A 22,342-nucleotide genomic window follows, 5' to 3' on the forward strand; every position below is an offset into this window, starting at 1 on the left:
AGCGGGATTTTATTGAATCCCGAAATTACATCATCATGCCAGCTGAACAGCTTGCACGAGAGTGACAGAAGCAAGGCCTGCAGCCATTGCCGAGAATGACGGTGTCGTAAAATCTAAATAAAGCCGGCACATAGGTACCTTTTTAGATCAACAGTTCTGCCCTTGAAAATTTTATCTTATATCTATGCACATAGCGTAACTGGGGTGTGAGAAGGTACTTAGAATAAACAGCGAACCGTTTCATGTGACGATATGACCACGAGACCTGCTCCAATCTACAATGGTATCTAATTACATATGTAGTGGTATGTATGTACACGTATATGCAGAATCCATATACACCCGCTGATTAGACGCTGGTAGGCCCGGTTGGTGACGGTGTGCTGATAACGTTGTAAATATTAAATAACTTATTTACCAACCGCATTAAGGAAGTTCAAAATAAACACTCAACTGTGTCTCGACTTTAAGGTGCTACTGTACAAGATCTAAAGTACCAAAGATAATCTTTTAAAATGTACACCTTCAAGCTCCAGAAAACAAATCACATATCCACCACAACTGATTATTTTTCTCTTGTACCTGATTCTCATCAACTAGATCGATAAATCTCCCCTAAATGGTGTCGAAAAATTGACGATAAAAAATTAATTCGCATTTCGCGTATGGATTGGCATTCCGTCGGTAAGTAAGGTAGCAAACTGGCGGGAAAATTCGAAACAAAAAAAGGCGGGAAAATTCGAGACACAATCGATAGTGCGACGGGTTTGAATCAACAAGCGGGAAATAGCCGATAATTCGAAAAAGATTTTCAATTCCCAAGGAGATTTTCTCTCCCGTAGAAGAAGGCTTTCCAGAAAGATCCTCCATGCGGTCGTTGGACTGTTACCTGCGGACGGGCAGGTCTCGGGTCGGGTTTTTTTGCCGAAGTCGAGGGTCTCGAAGGTGGTGAGGAGCGCGTGTGCGTGAGACGACTCAGCTGTGATTATCGGTGTATTGTGCGGAGGTGAACACAACAGCGTGGCTCCGCCAAACGAGAGTTGGAGGAAGGTGACGTTCAGTTTCGTTCCGGAGGGCGCAGAGCCGAGATCCAGAACCGCGCTGAACTGGTTCGAGGAGCGAGGTGTGAGGCAGGAGACGTGCGCAGTCGCGTGCCAACGGAGATCAGTGGGAGGGAAGCGATCTTTGCGATCAGCTGGAGCACCTCGCAAAAATGTTCTTTCTGCAACGTTCTGTTTTGTGAGTATAATATTATTCAATATAAATGGAGTTCATTATGTTTTTTTTAAGTGCGAAATCCGCCGGTCTCCACCCTCCGTTTTACGGCCGTTCCATAATTCTCGCCGCATCATTGCGGTTCCCTCAACTCTCCGTCACACGTTGTATTCGCGTTTCGCGAAAAACGCTGCACCGGACACCGAAAATACCTTCTCGGCGAGCCCCTTCCCGATCGATACGAGCCAGCCCCCCGGTTCGCTCTCGGCTCCATCATCCATCCGCTTCTTCGCAGGTGTTTTTAGAGCCGACCGAGTTATTTGCGGTCAAGACTTAATTCTCGTACCCAATGACAAACCAACGCGATTTTCCCGGCCTCCGCCAAAGTCCGGAACTCACTGTCACTTTTCCTGTCAAATTCTATCTACACTATTTTTTCTATTTGACGTTCACCCGTTTTCATCGCTCCTCCTTCGCCTGTACTGTGAACCTGCTCAATTCTTCGAGATGGATCGATTCATCGTTTCTTCAGTTTGTATGCATGTACTCTGCACGGTCAACGAAAGGATCGAAAGGAACTCGTTTTACCGACTGTTTTTTATCGGTTTTTAATGCACAAACGCGGGTTGGTTTGCACCTCACATTTTTCAAGGCATTCGATATGTTGATCGATCGAAAAACCGATCGCTTGACATATTTTCAGACCGACATTCCGTCGGTTTTAATCTTGAAATGCCAATTCTACAAATAGCCACGCATCCAGAGTCGAAATACGCACGAGGGTAACTTCGTTCGCTATTCACTACAATGCAGTTGAGGTATTTTCCGATTTCAAGTCCAGCGAAATGCAATCGGATGCTTCTGTCGGGATCAGCTCGACTCGTTTTCAATCAGCAGCACTGCATGGTTGTCGTGAAAATCGATAAAATACAAACCTAACGTTGAAAAGTCTGCTCGTTTTCAATCGATTCGCAGAATAATTCATCACTGTCAAAGACAGTTTCAATCCTTCGAAGAGGAATAACTTTTCGACAGATCTTTCTAGCTTGAGTTGAAAATTACTTGCGAATTTGCCTATCGCGATCGATGCCGAAGATTCAGAATATATGCTGATCTCAGAATGTTGAAACCATGTTTTTGGCTCATTGCACCGGAAACGATAGGAAGTTTAGTGTAAAAATACCTACGAGAGAATGCCCAAACGAATTAAAGGAAAACCCTAATTTCCGTTGGAAGAGCATAATTTTCTCATCTCTGGGTTTTCCGTTGCGGCTATAAGGGTTTCCAAATTATTTTCTTATACCTGCAAGATGCATATTGAACCTCATCTTGAAAAGTGTTCTTAACTTGACTCGAGTGATTAAAATTGCAAGTTGAAATTAACGATTCTCGTAGCATAATCCAATCAGTGTTATGTGTGCAATATATTCCTGACGTTAAGGAATTGATTGATTCGCTTTTAAGCGTTTCCTGCGAAACTGTAATTGGCGAATAAACACCGATCGGTGAATGAAGAAACGTTTCGACTCGCATGTCTCACCGTTCGTCCAAAAAGAGAGAAATAATCACCAAGGTTAAAAAACAGCCAGTACACTGGTGTATAATTATCATCGTCGTTATTGTTACAGTTCTGAATTCTCCAAGTTCCGCGTTGCAATTGGAGCAGTTGGCACAGGCGGCGGCCAACTGCAGGTTTCGCATTGTGAAATACCGAGACATTGCGCACAGTTTGTACTGACATAAAACCTTTGTAAACTTGCGAACGCCCTATGGTTCATCATAGCGATCACAGGGATTGGACACATGCGTTCAGAAGGGACTACTAAATACGCCGAAGGTCGAATAAACACTACGAGTTGAAAATTAGCGACATTTTAAACAGCGTGTATAACGAATTTGTTACATTAATGGACGTACATGGACACGCACCGGGGAAGTAACCGACTGCTGTGTGAGCTCCATTACGTCACTGTTTACCTCAATTTTTCAATTTTTATTATAGGATTGAACTCTACTTGAAGATCAATGGGATCACACACAGTTTTATAGGAAAAGAGAAAAGACCGTTCAGAACATCTCCAGCGACATGATTGGTGCCAAAAGTGAAACAACAACTCAACTTTTTGATGGAAAATAGTACAAGAAAATTCGAATAACACGAGCCAAGATATCAACGATTTTAGAAACAGTATTGCAATGAGATTGTTCAAAATGAGTGAACTCTGATGTTTTTTATCCGATTCGAATGTTATCGGCTCATTTTTATCGCTGATCAGATCTCTGTAAACTGTCTGAGCTGTCAAATCTATTTTTATCCATTATGGAAGTAATTATTTGTACCATTCGAAGTGAAAAAGTGAAAAACTTAAACTTGATGTCTTAGCTTGTGTTATTGGATTTCACACTGATTTGCATTTCTGTCACATAATAGAGAGTTGTTTCATTCAAGTTCACGTTAATGGCGCGAATAACATTGACGGAGATTTTTTGAACAACATTTTTTGCTTCTGCTAATTTTTTATCCAGACTGTCGGTCTCATGCATCCCTGTAACCTTTAACGAAAGATATGCATTTAAAAAATTTTCAACACGGCAGAAGAATAACGCCTTCACTTGTGATCCGCCATTTTCACCGATAACAATGACATCGATTCGCAAGAACGGATCAACTGTTCAATTACCTTGAAGAACAATGCGAATACAGTACCTTGGGTGTCTCATGTTTAAATATATTAATCGGAAAATCGATAGCTGCACTTCAAAATACCCCAACTAGAAAACCCATGATCAACCTGTCATCATAATAATAGTTCCCTAAATAATTTTCTTTTGAGCATAATATTCACCATCACCATCGATATTCACCAAAATATTCAACTCTGTCTACCTGATAAAGCATTCGTGTCAGTAAATTCGGACCCATAATCTACTTACTTTTCTCTCAGCCTCTTTATCAAATAGAAAATACTTCCACGAACAGTTTTCATACTATATGACCCTACCCACAGACTATGTGGGTTACAGTTACGAATTAGCCGCTGGAAATCGATAAGACATGACCCAGTGGTCTGGTAATGCTACTTTAAGAACCCTCAGTCCGTTATTGCTCGGCAAAAAGGTTACCAAAATAAACTGAAAAATCGTGGCTGGATTGTAGTTCTAGTTGTAAAAAAAACTAGAACTATAAACTGTAAAAAGCCGTTATTATAACGCGGTAAAGAAAGTGATCCTTGAATAGTTTTGTGGAAATTAATGCAGTCCTTTCAAATTTTCTTGTCAACCTTCAAACTAAATTCGACTTCGATTTTATAAAATTCTTGCGGCCTCTATAATATAACTACTCAGTGAGATGAAATTTTTTTATACCATTTTATTGTTAGTTACGACAGAAAACTGCGGATCCTTTTGTTTTTTTATATTATCATGTAGATTGAAATATTGTTTCGAATTTAAACCGAATTAGATAAACTACGATGAATTGCAAGGGGCAGGATTCTAAACATCTTCAAATTAGTTTATACGGCAGTTGTTCAAAACCAACAGAAAACCATAAACTTACGATTGCCAGTTGAATTTACAATCGACTAAAATCCGTCTGTCTTCTATCCGATCAACAACGCTCAAATACATAAAAACTATGCTTTTAGCGCGCTATTAAATTTCCTCAAAATATCGCACGATATGTTTAGACTCCTGCGAAGTTTCGGAAACTGTATTATCGTTATTTTCTTCCCGTCAATTAGATTCTTTCTTCTCCATTGTCTAAAAATAAGCAGTAAAAATGCAATCAATGCTCAATTCGCAATTGATTATAATCCGATTGCAGATATAACGTGCCGATTCGTTCTGATTAATCGCTCCGCAGATTTTGCGAATATTCTATTGGCTTATCAAACACAATTAATATCTGTTCATTTAACGCGCGTACAATGCATCGCGATAATTTACAATACATTGCTGTATACAATGCGAAAACTGATGATATACCCGGTGGCATTGATCCGCGAGTATGATGCGAATTAACGGTACCCTTATATGTAATCGTACTATACACGTGTAGCACCTATTACGTCAGATACGTTCGTGCTGAATGAGGAAACTGTTCTATACTCAAGGACGAAGCTCGATAATCGCAAGGGATCCGCGCACCGACAGAATATACGATCATCCCACGCAATATAAATTCTGATACATGTATAATGGAAGAGGTGACGAATTCGAAAGGCTACAATTTTATCGAGAAACTATCGAATAAGATTTAAAACGAAACAAAAATTGATAGAATCGAGGTGCAAGAATTTTGAGCGAAGTTGATCAGATTAAATATTATAAAACACAACATTTCTAATATTGAAAAAGATAATTGAATGTTATGAATTTTAACCAGTACAAAGCTTGATTGGAAAATCAAAATCATTATGGAATGACTACATTATTGTCTGAAGTTTTGAATGTCAAATTCGACGAATTTTCTGCAAGTAAACTATTGTAAAGTTGTTCTTCACGCTCCAGAATTTATAAAAAAACTTCTGCAGACTAATACAAATTAGTCAGTTCATATTTTTTCTCTTCTATTCAAAAACTTTTTTACGGATTTTACACGTAATCGAATTTTACTAATTTTGTAATATATAATACAAAATTATCGTGGATGACGTCATATTGTAGTAGTTTTAAATTTTCTGTAATCGATTGAATTTTTTTTTTTGCTTAATCGAATAAAGAAGAAACGTGGTCTAATTATTTTTTTGTTTTCATGGTTAATTATACACGTATAAAATTTGATCACGTGAGCACACGCATTCAGACAGGACTCAAAAATCTAGCGGCATCTAACCAAGGTCTTTAAAAAATCTACGCTATTCACCTGAAACCGGTTAATTGAGTTTCATGTCCTTGTAGGCGTTGCAGTGTGCGAAACGCGTCGCTAATAGACGCCAAATTGTAGACGCCAACAATTTAGCGATCCACTTAAATCCAGAGCTGGAGGAAAGACATTTTTTTAATTAAAAATATTTTCCAAACAAAAAGCTAGCAGCAATAATGCTAATTATTGAAATCCTTGAACCAGATTTTTCTCAATTCCTGAAAATCTTTTGGACTTACCTCCATTCTATTCTACATCGATATCGAAACTATTTGTTTAAAAAAAAATACTGACGTGCGTATGTATACAATTTTTGAGGTATTAAATTATTGCCGCCGACGAGTAAAACGATTCTTTTCAACTTTCTTCACTTATGACACATAGCAAGCATACGGCTCTGCGATAATTTTATTTTGACTATACCGTCTCGAATCTCGTCTGACATGCTGGCTAGACTAGCTGGGCGCCTAAATTTACCAAACAAAATGATCGCATATTTGCTTTCGCCTTATCGGAAATAATGAACCTGCGATACCGTAGCGCTGTAATCACTTACCGAACAGTAATCGAGGTTTTTCTGTGTATCGAGGTGAAAACACACGTTCAAGGTTAATCGCTTATACATGACATGAATGATCAAGCTGCGAAACTCGCGGGACAACTCATAGGGTGATAATTCAAAGTGAAAACAGCAGACGACGGTTCAACGTCTCCATTGGTTTTTTTATTCATTTTTTCTTGCTTGCTATATTTATTATTAGACATGGGTGGAGGAAGTTCTCAGAGCACACAGTGAGTTTCGAAATTGAGAACTAGATATCTGACACCAATTGTCGTTGTCGGTTGATTCGATCAATCTTCGATCCCTTTTTCAAATATAGTACATCACGAAAAGAACGTGATGATGAAAATTATCTTGGCAGTATTATTATTAGCTTCTTTTTGAAGAAATAAGAAACCCGAAAAGAAAATAATTTGGAGGTGATCAATGTTTGTCTGAAAACAACATAAAATTAAAATTTCACTGATGTTAGAACGGGTTGGAAAGCATTAATAAATTCGCACGGACCTGCGAAGCCTACAGTAAACCGGAATATTATTGAAAACAGAAATTTGTCGTGAAAATTAGGTGAAATTGATTAAGATGAACTAGAATCTCTTGAAGAATTTGCGAGTGGACAGGTCCTCGAACTTCCAAGTCACCGAACAATGCATTTTATATCGTTAACGACTGTGAATTCATAGACAATCAATTTCGATCTAGTTTTTGGATTAAAAGAAGAAACAAATTCTAGACCGTAAAAATTTTTTTTTATTATCATCACCAGTGAAGATCGATTAAAATGTGTATCTTTCCAAGAACGTTTTAAATACTTGTAAATCGTAATTATTTAATTTGATTGTAGAGTCGTTGCTGCTACATTTTTTGGTTATTGCAACTCGGCAGTTGAAAAATGAAAAAAATTCAAATCGTTGAAGACTTTCTGCAGCAAGATCTTAGCTTCGTCAGCTTGGCTGGGAGCCACGCAGAAACAATAATAGTTTCTCTCTTGCCCTCGAGCCCTGCATTGGCGAAGCTCAACTCTGTTGCACAAAATTTATCGCGACTATAAACGAGAAAATTGCGTCAGCGTGTTACACCTGATCGATATGCTTAGCCATGAATCACGGGAGAAATCTCCGTCTCTTATTAGATGTCAAGGTGGTAACAGTAATCTGTCGATCATCTGCCTTGCGATAATCGATCTCATCGTCAGCCCCGCCTCCGTTTTATCAACGTTAACGAGGCTACTCCAAATTAAATTGCGAACAAGTCTGTTCCGATATTCTAAATAACTTTGTACAAAATTTAATCCAAAGTTGTGGTAAATTCGTAACGATAAGCCAATTCATTTTTTTATTCGCTTCTTTCTTATTCTTTATTCTATGTTTCACATTTCCGATGTAATGACGATTACAATGCATAACCAGCATGATGAGTCAACACATGCAATGACTAAACGGGAAAAAATATGTTATATTAATATCAAGTTATGATGTAATCATTGTCTGTGGACATTATCTTTTCTATCTTCTTGTTTTATGCAATGTCAATGTAAAGTTGTGATTTTTTAAACTCGTTTCAAGTTTACCAACGACAAATATGACCGAATATTAACTGTTACTATCGATCGTGAGAGTTTTGTTAACTGTGACAATATTATGCTATAACAATAATACGCAGGAGCAAAAATGGGTCAATAAACGAAACGACCGAGAATTATAAATACGTACACTTTTAACTGCACGTGAGAATAAAGATGGCAAAATTCCAACAAGGCCGCTAACTTCGCGCGAGTTAAATATCTCACTCATATTGTACTCTTTAATTACCAACACTGTATATACAATGGATAAATATAATATATTTTTATCTAACGTTTCATCGGTGTGGCTAGTGGCTAGATTACGTCCTCGTTTGTGAATTTCCAACGTTTATACATCATGTACTACCTACATGATAACCGCAGTCGTTAAGAAAGCGAAAAAACGAGGGATACGAATCGAAGGAAAAAGCACTCATATTCGTTTTGTAGACTCGCGATTATCAGCAAGTGTGATTATAACACAGATTAAACGTACATCCATTTAATTACTGATTCGATTGAAATTTGATAGCTTATTACGAGTCTTTCACCTTCCATCACCAAAGTATGAGAAATTTTTTGAGACAGCGAATAAAACTAGGCATGATTAGAAAAAAATATTTTTCACCGATTCGAATTATGGAAGTAAATTTTATTTTTCTAAACGAATGGTCGGTCGACCGGAGTGTAGATCGTTTGTCTCTACTCGTCGACCTTATACCTCTTCGCCCGAGCTTTTATAAATAGAATCTTCCTACCACTGATCATGATCTTGCATTTGTTCCACATTTTTATCTCATGACTTACGAAATTGGCTTCTGTATTCGATTTTACTACCCACCAGGTTTAATGAAGGAAAAATATCAGTAAAAAAAATCACCGAGTTTTAAAAATGAGTTATAAAATAAAGAAAGTGTAAAACAATTAAAGAGTATAATCAAGTATATTTTTTCACCATTTCGTTATAGTAATGAAAAATAAATATATTATCAACTCAATTCGATATGGAATTGATATAAGATGAAATGATTTTTCTAATAAACTGAAATGCAATTTTATTCTGGATAATTCGTTGCAACAATCCAGGCTCCACTCTAAATATATACACAGCCAAAATTATATGGACGCAAAGATGTATTCGTTTACGAAAGATATTAGAAAAAATGGGATATAATCTCTAAAAATTGTTAACCAAAGATTTCTATTTGTAAGTCATTATTTTATTCTTCCTCTTTTTACACATTTTTTTCAAAACCTAAACGTGTAGTAACAAATTGTTCAAACCTTCCTCGCTGACACCTGTTACATTTGTTGAAGCTTCTCATCCAGAGTACCGCGTAATTTTTCGTTGCTCTCCTCAAGTAAAATACGCAGCAGAATTTTTTTGTTGTGATAAAATTCGGATGTCGACTAGCTAAGTCGAACTTCCATCATCACCGTTGACACATGCTTGATAGCGAGCCAAGAGTTGAGACACTTGTTAGTTTCCTTGTATATGTACGTTTTGCAGAAACGCGCAGATATAGGGAAAATTTTTTTTTTTTTTATCCGCAGAAACTTGATCGTGATGCAGTCAATTTTTTTTTTTCGCAAGATTTTCCGTGAAGTTTTTCCAGCGCTTATCCTAGAATTAACTGCAATAACTTCACTTTCGTTTATAATAGCAATTCGCTTAATTGCCGGAAGCTATTCGTTTGTTGTTCATTATGTTTTGTCAACATCACGCTACGTGTATCACGTGATGTGTGTGATATATGACGATGTTTGAGCGTTTCACGTCAAATTGTATACGTAACCACATATTAAACGCAAATTACTGTTTCGTCGGGTTAACTTGCTGTTTTTGTTGCACGTTTTAATTTGATTGCCACTTTCCGATGATTTGAGATTTCGAAAATTTGGCTCAGTGACAAAATTTTTCTCTAAAAATAATTCAACGTGCATCAAACAACTTTTTATCGTCTTCTAGTACGTGTCATGTAGATAAATACTTGAGCAAAGTCCTAGATTTGTGGGTCTCATTTTATCCCTAAGTATCAAAAAACAAGAACGAACAATCACGCAACGTTGTTAAACAATTAACATCAATCCTTCGGTCATTCGAGGAATCGTCGTTCAAAGCGATATTCAGAAAGTGAGGAATTTATTCTTTATTACCTATTCCCATTTGTTTTTCCTCAACGATTTTTCAACGAATCTACTAAGTTCAGTGAACTTGTACCAAGTTTTGATTCACATCCGAAATGCTCGCCAAGAAACGATCCACGTGACTTCAGAGGCGTCGAAAAAATGTTTTCAAATCACTTAATTTCATATTTTTCTTGTAAACTTTTTCACTATTGCTTGTTTTGAAACTGCCCTAAAGAATTAATAGACGAGCTTTCACATCGCGTAAATGCTATTAACGAAATATTGTGATCCCGCAGACATACGCAAGTTTATGTCAACTTTGTTATCGACATTTTTTATTTAGTACCAGGCTTCAGGCAAAGAATGTTTATTCTTTTAATTAATTAGCCCAGGTGAAATAAAAGCTTTCGATTTTTCTCATGCTAGCTAATCAATCAATATTTTACTTATACTTACTATATCAACCGTCTGTATATTATCTAGAAATATTCACTAAGTAACATGTATTTACACAAGTACTTACTGCACTTGTCAGAAATCCGTAACAATGATTTCAAGAGGCTTAAAAAATCAATACAACATGTCATTAACTCGGAATACTGACAAATCTATGAATACTGTATCAACTTCAAAGAATTTTATCTTCTTTCAACCGCAAAGTGCGGTATAATAATAAGTGGACTAGCAACACCTAATGAACGCTGCATGATTGCCAGTCCGCAGTCTGTAATCTATAGAGGCCCACGAGGATTGAAAGAATTTCCTACACACGCAAGAAATGAGCGTGAAAATGCGAATTAACGTCGGCGAGAAAAAACATTCTGCACGTACATTTGTAGTGTATACAACGTAAGCAATATAGCTAGTAATAGAATAATAGAAAAAAGTACGAACCGGGCACGTGTATTCTCGATTAATAAATTTGTAATCACATTTTTTTTTTTACAAATTTTTTTGTTCATACTTACCAACGACAAGAAGCAACATAAAATTTTGAAAACGTTTAGATGTTTTCATTCGCATTTCCTTATTCTTATTCGTATTTTTTGTTGTTTATCATTAGCATAAAGCTTTTTTCAACCAAAGATTATTTATGAGCCTGCAGCATTTCTCGGTGTAAAAAAAAAAAAAACACATTTTATCCATGAAATTAGGTGGAGAAAGAAAATTGAAAGATTGAATTTAGTGAGGGATGACGCCACGTAGTTTCGAATTGTAAAATTTCACTAAACATGACGTAAATTTGATCGTAATTATCCACCTCCTGTATAAAATTGCCATGTACTTGTTTACGCGACAAGTTGATTACAGAGGATAATTTTATCATTTATTCTTTCAGACCCTCCTATGGCAGGGGTGGGGTTGGCGCCTGGGCGCGCGCACTTCCACCTTCGCACCCTGCCGTCAAGGACATTCAGCAGAGGGAGATTCACGAGGTCTCTGGAGACGTAGTCCCAATCAACATGGTGAAGGGTATAGGTCATCTCCGAGATCCCAGATTGAACAAGGTACACGCATTGCCAAGAGTTTCCGCCGTGAAGGTTCAAGTCTAAAAACAAGCCTGACCTCCGAAAAGACTTTAAACAAATGTTTTGCAGAATTTCATTTTCAGAAATTCTGAAAGTTGAACATGTTTCGTCAAACTTGTGCAATTCATTTCCAAAAAAGAGCTCTTTCTTCGCGTTATTCCCAACTGCTAGCAACTCAAGTTACAAGTTTACTTAGTCCTTTCTGCAAACGCTGTTCCAGGGGTTGGCCTTCACGTTGAAGGAAAGAATCGCCCTTGGTATCCACGGGCTCCAGCCTCCAAGGTTTAAGACCCAAGAGGAACAGCTTGCCCTGTGCAAGGCATCGGTGATGAAGTACACCGAGGATTTGAACCGGTATCTTTACTTGGTCGAGCTCCAGGTAATTGAAAGTTTCGGTGCATGATACACGTATGCCTTCGTACGTATACATCGATCTTTCGTTAGATTAATTTTGTGAACTTTATCGTCGTCGTCGAAACCAGGAGAGAAACGAAAGGCTCTTCTTCCGTCTTCTCAGCGAAAACATCGAGCAGATGATGCCCATAGTCTACACACCAACCGTCGGACTTGCCTGTCAGAAATTCGGTGTAATTTACCGAAGACCCCGAGGTCTCTTCATCACCTGTCACGACAAGGGTCACATATACGAGATCCTCAACAACTGGTTAGTAACTCACTTTCAATCAGCCACGATCTTGCTTTCTCAACCTTTTGTCAAACGTTTAAGTATCGGAATCAAGAAGCTGATGTATAAATGTCCAATCTTTTTCAATCATTTTACCTTGTCTCCTGAATCATTTTTTATCACACGTGGGCGAAAAGTGGGACTTTTCCTAGCATTTTTTTCTCATTCTTGGTCTTGTAAAGATAGGTTCGCGCATGCGCAGTCCATGTTTGCTTCACTTTCCTCCCTTGGGAGAATAAATCGGCAACTCACGACCCGCTAAAGTTTCAAGCAAAGCCCGACCACTTTTCATTTCAAGTTTGTTACAAAAACTATCGTACGTGACTCGTGGGAAAAGTTGGCAGTTGCAACTTTTGACGATTGTAACACGATGTACTACTTCATCCCCCTTTTCCTTCAGGCCGGAGCAAGCCGTTCGGGCGATATGTGTTACTGACGGTGAGCGGATTCTGGGATTGGGTGACCTGGGTGCTTGCGGGATGGGAATTCCCGTCGGAAAATTGGCTCTTTACACAGCGTTGGCCGGCATAAAGCCTCACCAATGCTTGCCGATCACAATCGACGTCGGGACAAACAACGAACAGCTTAGAAATGATCCCCACTACATCGGTCTCAGCAAGCCCAGATCACAGGGCGCCGAATACGACGAACTGATCGATGAATTCATGGCTGCATGCGTCAAGAAATACGGACAAAATGTCCTCATCCAGGTCAGTAATAAACTGTCCCGGCTAAGGTCTAGTTTGACATAAAATTTTTATTAACTTCCAAGGCGCGGGTGGGATTCGATCGATGGAACGCTACGTAGAAATCGAATTAACTCGTTTTACGACCGAGATAACTGGATTGTGTGAAACAAAAAAGTTGGGAAGTGAGGAAAAATCGTTTTCAAAATCTCCATCTGTTTTATGAAACTGCATCGATACTGTGTAATGGGGATGAATCTGAGCAAATTATAATGACATCCGTTTAAGCTATCAGCGATTTGAGAAAAGGTTTTATTTAGGACCTCCGAAATGATTAAACTCTGGTGTTTTTATTTCGTTCTAGTGATAGAGGAAATGTTGTTTCATTAGTTTTCACTATCATTGGCATAAATGACGTTGCTGGAGGTCTTTAAAACGTGTTTTTCTTTCTCTTTAACTTTTGATTCAGATGGTCCAGCTGATTCATCCTTAAATACGCATTCAAAATTCCAAATTGTTAGAAATTGGTTCGTTAACTTAGATTTTTGGACATCAAGATTGAGTTGGACGGTCAAATAGTGCAAAATTCGATTAATCTTATAGTATCCAAATGAACATTTCGAAACTCGTGTCTTAGTAAATTAATTCGCCTTACGCCGGCTTTAAATTATAAAATGAATTAGTACCCATATCGTCAACAATCAGGATTCGAACAAACATGATCTAAAATAACTGACCCTACAGGTAATTTAGTATATTATCATATTTGGTCATATTTCCGACATTTCATAATACTGTGTAATTTCAGTTCGAAGACTTTGGAAACCATAATGCCTTCCGTTTTCTGGATAAGTACAGAAACAAGTACTGTACCTTCAACGATGACATTCAGGGAACCGCCGCAGTCGCGGTTGCTGGTATTCTAGCATCGAAAAGAATCACCAAACGGAAAATTCGTGATAATAAATTCGTTTTCTTGGGTGCTGGTGAGGTGGGTTTCAGGCTTATTCTTTCCTCCTTATGAACCGTTATCTTCGTAGAACCCGTTTGTGAATAACAAATGCTGAAACCATTTGGAATATATGAGACCAATGAACGTGTTTCTGTTCAAAATTCTATAGAAATTATTTTCAATAAATTACTTACGTTTCGTGCAAACTTCTGTATTTTTATGTTTAATGTCTCGGAAGAACAATCGCTGATTAACGATTTCTGATGAATTACACTAGGCAGCCATCGGAATTGCAGATCTCTGCGTTAAGGCGATGGAAGCCGACGGATGCTCGGAAGAAGAAGCGAGAGCGAACATCTGGATGATGGACATTGACGGTCTCCTGGTGAAGAATCGGCCCGTGGGTAACCTGGACGGTCACAAAGCCTGGTACGCCAAGGATCACGCGGTCATGAAGTCCTTGCTGGAGGTTGTCAAGGAGATCAAGCCCACGGTGCTTGTCGGTAAGGATTCTCGGGCTCTTTTACAGACAGGAAAACCTCTCTAAAGTCAAAATCGTTCCACTCTGTTCACAGGCGCCTCGGCAGCTGCCGGAGCTTTCACACCGGAAGTGCTTCAAGAAATGGCCAAGAACAACGAAAGACCCCTTATATTTGCGCTCAGTAATCCGACGAGCAAAGCCGAATGCACCGCTCAACAAGCTTACGAAAATACGGAGGTGGGTTGTGTTTCGATGCAAAGAAAAGTCTTTATCCGTAGAAATTTCTGCACCAAAAGTCCTTTGCAGAATTTTCGAATTAAGTATTTTGGACTAGATTCTAAGAAATCCGTTATTCAACCCGAATCAACGAAATTTGAAGATTAGTCGTAGTTTTTTAATCGAAGAATGTAAAACAGTTCTACAAACTTGCATAATTTTCACTATAAATATGTGATTTTCTATAACGAACTTGAATTGGCACTGAGACGAAAAATGCTGAAGTTTTGTGGGAAAGGAACTCGGGTGGAGCTCGAAAGATAAAATGGCCAGATATCGAATTTTCAAAATGTCTAAGGTTGGAAAAATGAAGGGTGAGAAGGTAGAAATTAAAAATATGCTATTGTTGTTCTATATTTCTCCTTACTTCTTCATTTATTCTGAAGAGTTTGTATTTTGGCCAAAACATTATAGAACAAAAGAAGAGTACAGAATTGTAACCCGTTTATTGTCTGATCATTCTACTTTTTGATCTGTACCCATAAAAGTTGTTGAATTATTTGATTCTCAGATTGCATGGCGATTGATGCCAAAAAGGTCCTGATTCACGCAGCTCTCCAAAATTGTTGACGAAATTTAGAAGCGTTTAGCGTTTGTCGAAGGTGCAAATTCGTTGCTGGGGAGTGAAAATGAATGAGAATTACATCGTAACATGAGACATGCTATTTTCGTACCTCAAACGACCGAGTTGATAATCGCTCGTTTTGCACCTTTCGACACAGTCGAAGCTTCGCAACTGTAATACACTATTAGAATCGGTTAATTTGTCTGAGGAACCGGATTTTCACAAATTGACAGATGGTACAATTGATGAGAAACGTCTACTTGTAGTTACTGCATGAAAATGAATATAGTAAATATTATCAAAAATCGTAACTGTTGCAGCGATTCGGTAATGGTACGAAAAAAATGAAAGAATATGACGGTCTGATTTGACTAAAAAACATATTTTATCGCTAAATACAATCACACTAACTGGTTGTTTGTGTCACATTTTTTAACAGTCTTCAGGGTACTTGTTTGATTATGAACTTCAAGTAACTCTATGATTCTATTCGCATTCCAAAGAGAGCAGTGAAATCATTCAATTACCTATTTTTCAGGGTCGTTGCGTATTCTCGTCAGGATCGCCGTTCGGGGAAGTGCATTACAAAGGAAAAATCTACAAGCCCGGACAAGGCAACAACGCTTACATATTCCCAGGTGTAGCTTTGGGCGTAATAGCTACGGGTTGTCACCACATAACCGAGGAGCTGTTCCTGATTTCTGCCCAGGTGGTAGCGGACCACGTTAAGGACGAGGATTTGGAACTGGGAAGTTTGTATCCGCCGTTGAGCTGCATCAAGGAGTGTTCCATCATAATTGCGATAAAAATCGCCGAATACGCTTACAGAAAGGGTTAGTAGTTGGACGATCGACGAATCGCCATTTTGAGGGAGATTTATTGGTCAGAAATTGACACTTTTTGATAATCTGATTACGAGATAGTCATATTTATCATATTCGTAAGGTACTGACCATAAGATCTCTTTTTAAATTCCCAAAAAGAGGAAGTACGAGAGTTAGAAACGAAAGCTCAGATATCGATGCTTTGTTACAAATTGCTTTACAATTGTTAAAATTCCAGTAGATTCGTTCTACTTCATGCTATGATGGCTCATTTCATTTTTAACATTATTTTATACAAAGTCACTGAAACAGATTTTCCTTTTTTCAACACTCAACTGAGTATTGCCACTTACTGATCACAATCAATATCGGTGCAATACTGTAAAATTGAATATTTGACGATGCCAGCATTATAAAGCAAAGTGTTTCACTAAATTTTACGAACAATATTCTTCTGATATGAAACGAGTCGTCGTTCAGTAAAATCAAACGAATCTAATAGGTTTTTGGCCGTTTTTAAGCCATTGAAATAAAACATCGATATCCAAGTTTCTTTTATAAGAGTCGAGTATTATCAATTTTAGTACTTTTAAATAGACTTTCGTGGCTTACGGATGAAAAAATTTGATAGATACTCAATATCTGGCAATAAAATTGATAAAATGTGTCTATTTCCGGCCGACCAATCTCCTTAATTATCTGTGTGAAGCATGAGCTTGCGATTAGTTACTATTTGAGATTCTCATCACAGGTGGCCTAGCCAGCGAATATCCGGAGCCGAAAGACATGCGAAATTTTATCGTTAGCAAAATGTACGATGCCTCATACGACAGTCCTCTAGCAAATATGTACGACTGGCCCGGGGATTCGGCCAAACCTCGAGTACTTCCGGAAAAGTAAGTTTTTCATCAAATTTTTCAATAGACAAAATTTTTTTTCTTTGCATCGTTATTGCGTGCTTTGCACATATACAGTTATCAAAAACATAGAACATTGCGCATCGTAGGTTTTACCTATATTTTTCATAGCGCAGTGTAGAAGAATAATACAAATTTGATGCTTTAAAATCTATTATCCAAAACTACTCCTCACTTTGAATACCTAATCTCAATTATATTTTTTAACTTCTCTGCCTGTATTTAATTTTCTTCTTTATTTACACAAACGCTTGTCAGTTATTATTTTAATTATACGTATAAAACTGCACGATTAATAGGTTCCTCGAAAAGTCCTATAGTGTAAAATTTTTAAATTCTTATTTTTATCGCTTTCCGCACTTTATCTTTTTAAAAAAATACTATCCGATGGACCATGGAACAAAAAATTCGACACAAAATAACAGCAGCATATCAACTTTCTGTTTACAAATACTTTGAATTTCCGTTACTTCTTCTCGTCATCTTTCAAATTTCCCACTATTCTCATTCTGCTTCTGTTTCACAGACAGTAGAGTAACACACTAAAGATGCTTACACAATAGTGTAATCTGCAGTAATGATAATTCCGCCAAAGAAACTAAAACAGAAAACACGCCCACATAGAAAAATGGAATTGAGAAAAAAAACAAAAATCATTTAAAAATAGCAAAAAAAAAAAAAAAAAAAAGAAAAAAGAAAACTCTGCTAAAGCCTGACTAATCTTTTTTCAGACAAGATGTAGAAATCCATCATGATTTGAAACATCTGTAACAAAATCCGTCTACTGGACTATAGTTTAAATGACGATTATCAATATTAGCCTACTGTTCGTTATGCAAAGGTTGGGTTCTCATCGTATTCGATTACCCGATTATTGGCGTGCGAATAAGCGTTCCTGCATGAATCATGAATGGGATTCTATAAACGGACCACGTCTACCTGCACATTTAAAGCAAGTTTACCTCGAGGAAATTTTACCACAATTAGTTCTAGTCATAATTTTGACAAAACTTGAATTGAAAATGAAAAATGGATCTGTTATACTAACTTGGAACGTGACAAAATAACTCGCAACAAAAAAAAATATTCCAACAAATAACGCCAAATCCATGTGATTTTCGCTAATTAATTCTAATTCACATTTTCATCAATCTCATCATAATTTTATGAGTATTAACGTCCATCAATAACGACTGAAGATTTGATTTTATTTTTACGTATCTTTGTTTCTTACCCACTTTGACACTCGATATCGAAGAGCAATGAAATCCTTTTCTCTCGCCCTTTAATTTTGTCCCAATTTCATCCCAAATGACTTCTTTCGTCGCATCTATACACTGCTGAAAAAAAGAATTAACAGTATATATACTACAAAACCTTCTCGAAAGCTCGCATATTTTTTTATCCTTTGATTAACATAGACAGAAAAGCGATCGATGCATGCTGCGCTTATTAGTCTGGCTATCTATAGGTTGCAAAAATTTTCTTTCGCAAGTATTATCATAACGTCCTTGCAATCCTTTAGTTCAAATTTTCAAAATGTATAGATATGTGTATGCATATGTGTATATACATAATTAATATTTGAAAACTTAAGGGACGTGTATTTATTATTTCATGTACATATAAGTATGTATGTGACAGTTTTATCTGTAAAAAATATTAGCAAAGTTCAAAGGAATCACCAATAATCCTTAACTCTGTGGTATTGCACAGAGAAAAAAGGATAGACAAATAAGTTAAATATTTATTTATTTATCTATTTATTTATTTATCGTGTAACTCATCTTTCTTGTATATGGTATAATACAAGACTTACAACGAACGAAATTAAACTTTGACAAATATTCATATGTCTTATCGTTTGTCTGTGAAAAAAATAATGCCACGCTTACGTAGTCAAGCAATTTAAATGACAATGCTACCGGATTATGAATAACCTTGTGGAATAATTCGCTGCAATTTTACCTGCATACGAGTATTCGCTTGTTCTGATTTTGAAATTTCCTTCCCTCTCACAGCCATTTGAGTATATTAAGCAATATCAGATTAGTCGTTTTTGAAAGAATTCTGAAATTTTTGCAATGCAACAAAATTAGCCGAACTGTAATACAGTTCTCAATAATAGAATAATCTCATTAATCAAAGCTGTATATATATTATATATAAATATTCTTGTCTTCAATATTCGATAGATCTTGACAATTTGAAAAAATATTTTCGCATCGTTTCCGATAGCGATGAACAAACCTTGATCACATTTTACTTTTCTTGTAAATCCCTTGGTCTTCACTGCGAGTTAAAGAAATCATCGCACTGTCATAAGCAGTCATAAAGCAGATTAAAGTTTTTTGTAGTTTAGTCCAGCCAGTAATAACTAACACCATGCTGTGTTCTTGTTTTTCCCTCAACAGATTGTAAGGTGTTGGCGATTGCAAAGACCGGATGTCGTCACGTATACACTGTGTTACTAATTTAATAAAGTAAAGAGAGAAAATAACATTTGCGAAAAAATAACTATACGTATATAGATTATTTGGTACAACGGTAGATATAATAACAATTCCTAATAACTGATACATAAATTATAACTCAAAAACACACACACACACACACACATATATATTCATATATATATCCATATGTATGTATATATTCTTATCAAATGTCGCGTAAATATGAATGATTAACAAATCAGCATAAGCTTTGATTATTTATTGTTGATTTAGAAGAAGAAGTAACCCTTTCACTGCGGTTACCATGTTACTTAAAAATTCATTGAAAGAAAATATTAGAAAAAAAAACAACCACGAGCCTGGAGCCCAGTTGTATTATAATTACTATCTTAATTATTTTCATGCCTCGTTGATGTCGATGCGATGTGTTAAAATGTTGAGTAATTTACATTTACACTTTTTTTTTAAGTAAATAATTTAATAAATAAATGAGGAAAGAAAAAATATTGTCGTTACCGAAAGTATTCATTTTCTCATAAAGATCTGAACCGACAATTTGAAAATACCTTTATATAATATTTGTATACATATTTCTATATGTATACATATATGTATATATTTAATATGTAAAGTTGCTCTGGAGCAACTATACAGGCAGATGTGATAACATTTGTGTCAGGAAAGGAAGAACGTAAAAAAATAAATAAATAAATAACGAAAGAAAAATTGATTATTTTTTTTAAATCGAAGAAAGTAAAAACAAACGTAAACCCCAGTATTATGTTGATTGGATGAGGAATAATTAGTTTAATTACCTTTAGTTAAAAAACAATTTTTTTTTTATGTGTCAAACAATAGTATTCGTGTACCCTATAATGATTATAATATTATTATACAAATGACTTGTGTAAGTTAAAGTAACGCAGATATATTTTTCTCTACAATTGTTGATTGGAAAATTTATTGAAAAGCGATTTTATTGTACTTCATTGTATATCATTGTGCGATATATAACACATTGAAAAAGAACAGTATTTTATCTAAAACATACATATATTGTAAGAACGCAATATTGTGTTAACGTACTATATTACATATAAGTATGTAACAATAACGCATGACAAATCGTTGAATATAATTTTAATTTACATCTGCATACTTGAAAAGGGGAGATAAAGAAAAACACCAATAATTGTGAAATAAAAATGCAGAGAGGTTCCTTATATTTGTCTTACTACGAAAGAAAAATAAATCAAGTGAAATTGAAGTTATTTTACGAAAGTTGATAATAGTAGTAGTAATAATAATAATAATAATAATAATAACAATAACATACATCAAAGATACTGCCGCAAACGTATTATATTTATACAGAAATTTAATCAACACATCCATGTAATAAATATAATACATGTAATAACATGTATATCGTCATAAAAAAAAAACACTGCTATCTATTGAATCATCTGTATGCGAGTAAACGTATATATATATATTTATATATATAAATATATATACGCAACATATGCATATACTGCGTTATCATCTTTATCTTTATTTAACACAGTAAGTTATAATTTATTTAATTCCGTTTGTATATTATTAAACAGACACCTGATGTAATGCATGGAGAGAGAGAAAGAGAAAGAGAGAGAACAGGGAATAGATCGCAAATTATTTTGAACGGCACCTGTAGATATACAATTATGTAATGTGTATTGAAAACATACGTACAACGATGCAAATGCCAGCCAAAGACCGTATACCAAAACTATTTACGTATAACACAAGAGCACGTAAAAAAAAACGAATTCAATAATGTCTAGAAAAATTATTTACATAATAATCATTCGAACAGAATGATATGATTCAATACGTTCCGGCTGAAATTTCTTTTGACTCATGAAACGTTTAATTGGTGTGTGTTCAAAATTCGTGTGAAGAGTAATAACTGAAAGTAATGTTACGTCGTTTAAAATAAAGTAAAAAAAATAAAACAAATCCCAAGTTTTATCCCAGTGCTTTATTTAGTCCGCATCGACGTAAGTATATCGCATATTATAGATATATAATGTTTATTGTTAATCTGTTTTAACTCTTTTTTTTTTTAATTATATTTCAGTTTAAACTTATTATATTTCAAAATTATCGCACTGTTTTTATTTCATTTTTTTTTTTTTTTCTCTTTTTTCTACTCGTCGATCAAGTATTTTCTCCATATCAATATTCACTCCACCCCTTTTGGTTTATGGTGCGTTTTCTTAACCCCTGGCCTTTTTATCAACGCATTTATAAACTTTCTCCAAGATAGTCTTGTTTACAAATTCTTCAATTTATTCCCTGCCACTATTTTCCAATTTATTTATACACTTGAACTCGTCATTAACGTTATCAGCAAATTATAAATAATTTTAATTATTTTCTCAATCCTTGGAAAAATTTTCTTTCATCTTTACTCATGCTTCGCTTCATTTTACAGATATACCCTGTAAAATATATGGATTTTGATTTTAGCATTCGTGAATGGAATTAATGTAACGCCTTTAAAACTTTTCAATAAATATTTAACGGTGATAATCGAGGTTCGGACAAGGTGTCAGGCTAATTATGAAGGAGAAAGGCGGTCTCGATCT

At 35.9% G+C, this 22,342-nt stretch overlaps 1 protein-coding gene across 4 annotated transcripts; it reads left to right on the forward strand.

The window, feature by feature from the left end:
- Nucleotides 1-1,072: 1,072 nt before the first annotated feature.
- Nucleotides 1,073-19,849, forward strand: LOC124406951 (NADP-dependent malic enzyme-like). Of its 4 annotated transcripts, XM_046882701.1 has the most exons (12): nucleotides 1,076-1,239; nucleotides 11,678-11,846; nucleotides 12,088-12,246; nucleotides 12,350-12,531; nucleotides 12,953-13,262; nucleotides 14,047-14,229; nucleotides 14,468-14,693; nucleotides 14,766-14,908; nucleotides 16,051-16,345; nucleotides 17,088-17,232; nucleotides 17,893-17,905; nucleotides 17,998-18,204. In XM_046882701.1, the coding sequence occupies exons 1-12, from the start codon at nucleotides 1,214-1,216 to the stop codon at nucleotides 18,022-18,024; spliced, it is 1,878 nt and encodes a 625-aa protein (XP_046738657.1). In that variant the 5' UTR covers nucleotides 1,076-1,213; the 3' UTR covers nucleotides 18,025-18,204. The 4 variants fall into 4 exon arrangements, with proteins under 4 accessions (XP_046738673.1, XP_046738649.1, XP_046738657.1 ...); XM_046882693.1 differs by lacking the exon at nucleotides 17,893-17,905 and having other exon boundaries at nucleotides 1,075-1,239; nucleotides 17,985-18,204; XM_046882710.1 differs by lacking the exons at nucleotides 17,893-17,905; nucleotides 17,998-18,204 and adding an exon at nucleotides 19,668-19,849 and having other exon boundaries at nucleotides 1,077-1,239.
- The last annotated feature ends 2,493 nt before the right edge of the window (nucleotides 19,850-22,342 follow it).

The sequence above is a fragment of the Diprion similis genome, chromosome 1 (genome assembly GCF_021155765.1).
Source record: "Diprion similis isolate iyDipSimi1 chromosome 1, iyDipSimi1.1, whole genome shotgun sequence".
Lineage (NCBI taxonomy): Eukaryota > Metazoa > Arthropoda > Insecta > Hymenoptera > Diprionidae > Diprion > Diprion similis.

What these genes read in the sequence shown, in the direction of transcription:
- LOC124406951 (XM_046882693.1), top strand. Translation starts at nt 1,214, where the DNA reads ATGTTCTTTCTGCAACGTTCTGTTTT. An exon ending in TTTACTTGGTCGAGCTCCAG is followed by an intron (nt 12,247 to 12,349) that starts GTAATTGAAAGT and finishes CGTCGAAACCAG; the next exon opens with GAGAGAAACGAAAGGCTCTT. An exon ending in TACGAGATCCTCAACAACTG is followed by an intron (nt 12,532 to 12,952) that starts GTTAGTAACTCA and finishes CTTTTCCTTCAG; the next exon opens with GCCGGAGCAAGCCGTTCGGG.